Raw genomic sequence first — 2,500 nt, 5'->3', positions numbered from 1 at the left:
GCAGCTCCGCGAGGGAAGAGAGGGTGGAAGACGTTCTACGCCATCCTGAAGGGACTCATCATCTACCTGCAGAAGGTACAGTAAACCTGCTGACGCCATACTCACAAACCAAGATGGTCTAGGAGACGATTACAGGGCGGAGGGTCAAACAGGGGCGGGGATCCTGGGGGGGTCAGGGGGGACATGTCCACCCCTAATATTTGAGATCATTAAAATTGCCCCCCCCCCCTCCCAATATTTAGATTGGGGTAGTGACGTTCAAATGACCATACAGCCGCGTAGGAAGATGCCCTCCCGAAAAAATACGTAAATGTCCCCCCCCAAAAGTTGGATACAGATCCCCGCCACTGCGGCCAAAGCACGGCTCCCACTTCCTGTTTACGCGTTGTGATGGTGAGGCGGCACTGTCCCCGCCCGTCCTGCGCGTCCAGAGTGTCCTCAGACCCTGGCACTGCGCCGGACGCCCATATGGACGGTTGGGCTTGGTCGGGGTCCGCAGGCAGCCCTGCCAGCCTCTAGGGTCTGAGTTCTGGGCTGCGTTCCCAATCGTATACTTCTACTTCTTACTACCAGTACCTACTACAGCTGCCCTTAGAAAGTATGTACTTTGCAAGCAGTACGCATCCAATTGGGACATACTACCTTGTCATAACATTGCGCCTTGAAATTTGCCCACATCCGTCGCTGTCCATAACGCGACATTCGTCTACAGCTGTCACGACTCCCACATGTGACGCACATTTCCGCTGCGCACAGGATTGTGGGTCAGAATAGCCAGAAAAGCCTGCTGGCTTGCATACTGCAAAATACGACTGGATGTAGTAGGACATCCTGGTATTTTTGCCATACTGCATGTGGCATACTATGTATTGGGACATACTCCATCCTGTTTTGGCATACTATATAGTAGGGTAGTATGCGATTCGATTCAACATTTCCCTTATTGTACTTGTTTTGTCTGGGGAGAAAAGTCCAATCATATTCTGCAGAAAGAGAGATCTGAACTGGATTATCACATTCTCCACAGCCACTTTGCTGAATCATCATCGAAACTTTAAAATCAATTGATGCCCTGGCTTTCACTCTCCAATGTCTTCAGCTGTGCAAAAGGCTTTGTATTATTTATATATACAGTTTCATTTGAACGGCAGTTATCTTTCTCAATCTTTCTGAATGATTGATGATTTGATTTATTCCTTTATTTAATTGCCGTGCTTCAGATGACGCCCAGCCCATATGGACTTAGAAGACACTTTCCACTGAGTTTTCATAAACAAAGATCAAACATAACAGAAACATCCGAAATACAAACAAGGTATTCAAAATGGTAAATGGACTGCACTTATATAGCGCTTTTCCACCGTAGCGGCACCCAAAGCGCTTTACAATGGCCTCTCATTCACCCATTCACACACCAATGGCGGTAGCTGCCATGCAAGGTGCTAACCTGCTCATTGGGAGCGATTTGGGGTTAGGTGTCTTGCTCAAGGACACTTCGACATGTCGGAGCTGGGATTCGAACCGCTGACCCTTCGATCATTGAACGACCCGTTCTACCAACTGAGCTACAGCATAATACCACAACACACACACCAAACACAGAAGTAGGTCGGTGAGTTTACAGGTTGAGAACATATCACGTGAGGAGAGAGTAAGTCTTATCTTACTTAACCCTTTCGATACAACCACGTCACCGGCAACATTTTAAAAATATCTAACAAATATTGAATAATATTGAAAAAATATCTAACAAATCTAAAAAATTCCTCACTCCAACACTTGCTGAAAGCTGAGAAACTGCGCTTTCAAGTATTATAAGTAAAATCCAATTAATATTCGAAATGTTGTCACTGTACTTTCAGGGTTAAAAGGGTTTAAAGAGAAAAAAGGAGCTGGAATTGACCGTACGTGAGTGAGAATGACAACGCTGACTGATGATGACTTCCTCTAATTGGCCGTGGTTGTGATTTCAGGGAGAGTACAGGCCGGAGAAACAGCTGTCTGACGAGGACCTGAAGAACGCAGTGTCCATCCACCACTCTCTGGCCATGAGGGCGTCGGACTACAGCAAGAGGCCCAACGTGTTCTACCTGCGCACCGCCGACTGGAGGGTCTACCTCTTCCAGGCGCCGTGAGTCCCAGCCCTCCGTTCCGACCCGCGACCCGCTGACCAGCGTCATGTCCAGGGGGGGAGCTTGTACATCAAGCTGCCTCAGGCTACAGAATCAGGAGATAGGCTCCTGCCTTAAGGGCCACGAGGCCCGAGAAACATCGGTTCTCAAAGTACTTACTTACTTACTTGCTTACTTACTTACTTACTTACTTACTTACAAAAGGCCGGCCCGTCCCGAGCTTCGGCCACCTCCGAGAAGCCCCCGTATCCTGAGCTTTCGCTAGATTACCCAGCATGCTTCAGACCCAGTCTGGTGTTCACCTCCAAGGTCACCCTCCACCGGCAGTCTCTGCCCAGTGTCTTCCTGTCTCGTCAGCCTATCACTGC

General features: G+C 48.6%; 1 protein-coding gene across 1 annotated transcript in view; it reads left to right on the top strand.

The window, feature by feature from the left end:
- LOC311328259 (PH and SEC7 domain-containing protein 1-like) overlaps nt 1-2,131 on the top strand; it is a gene marked incomplete at both ends in the record, with an annotated part of 8,940 nt that extends 6,809 nt beyond the window's left edge. The window contains 2 exons of the mRNA XM_084462253.1: nt 5-75; nt 1,974-2,131. Of these exons, the coding sequence (XP_084318379.1) occupies nt 5-75; nt 1,974-2,131 (229 nt within the window). The remainder of the gene's footprint in view (nt 1-4; nt 76-1,973) is intronic.
- Nucleotides 2,132-2,500: the final 369 nt, after the last annotated feature.

This window comes from Borostomias antarcticus (assembly GCF_949987555.1).
Source record: "Borostomias antarcticus genome assembly, contig: scaffold_995, whole genome shotgun sequence".
In the NCBI taxonomy this organism is placed as follows: domain Eukaryota; kingdom Metazoa; phylum Chordata; class Actinopteri; order Stomiiformes; family Stomiidae; genus Borostomias; species Borostomias antarcticus.
The sequence above is the reverse complement of the archived record's forward strand: the minus strand, read 5'-3'. Positions and strand labels throughout refer to the sequence as shown.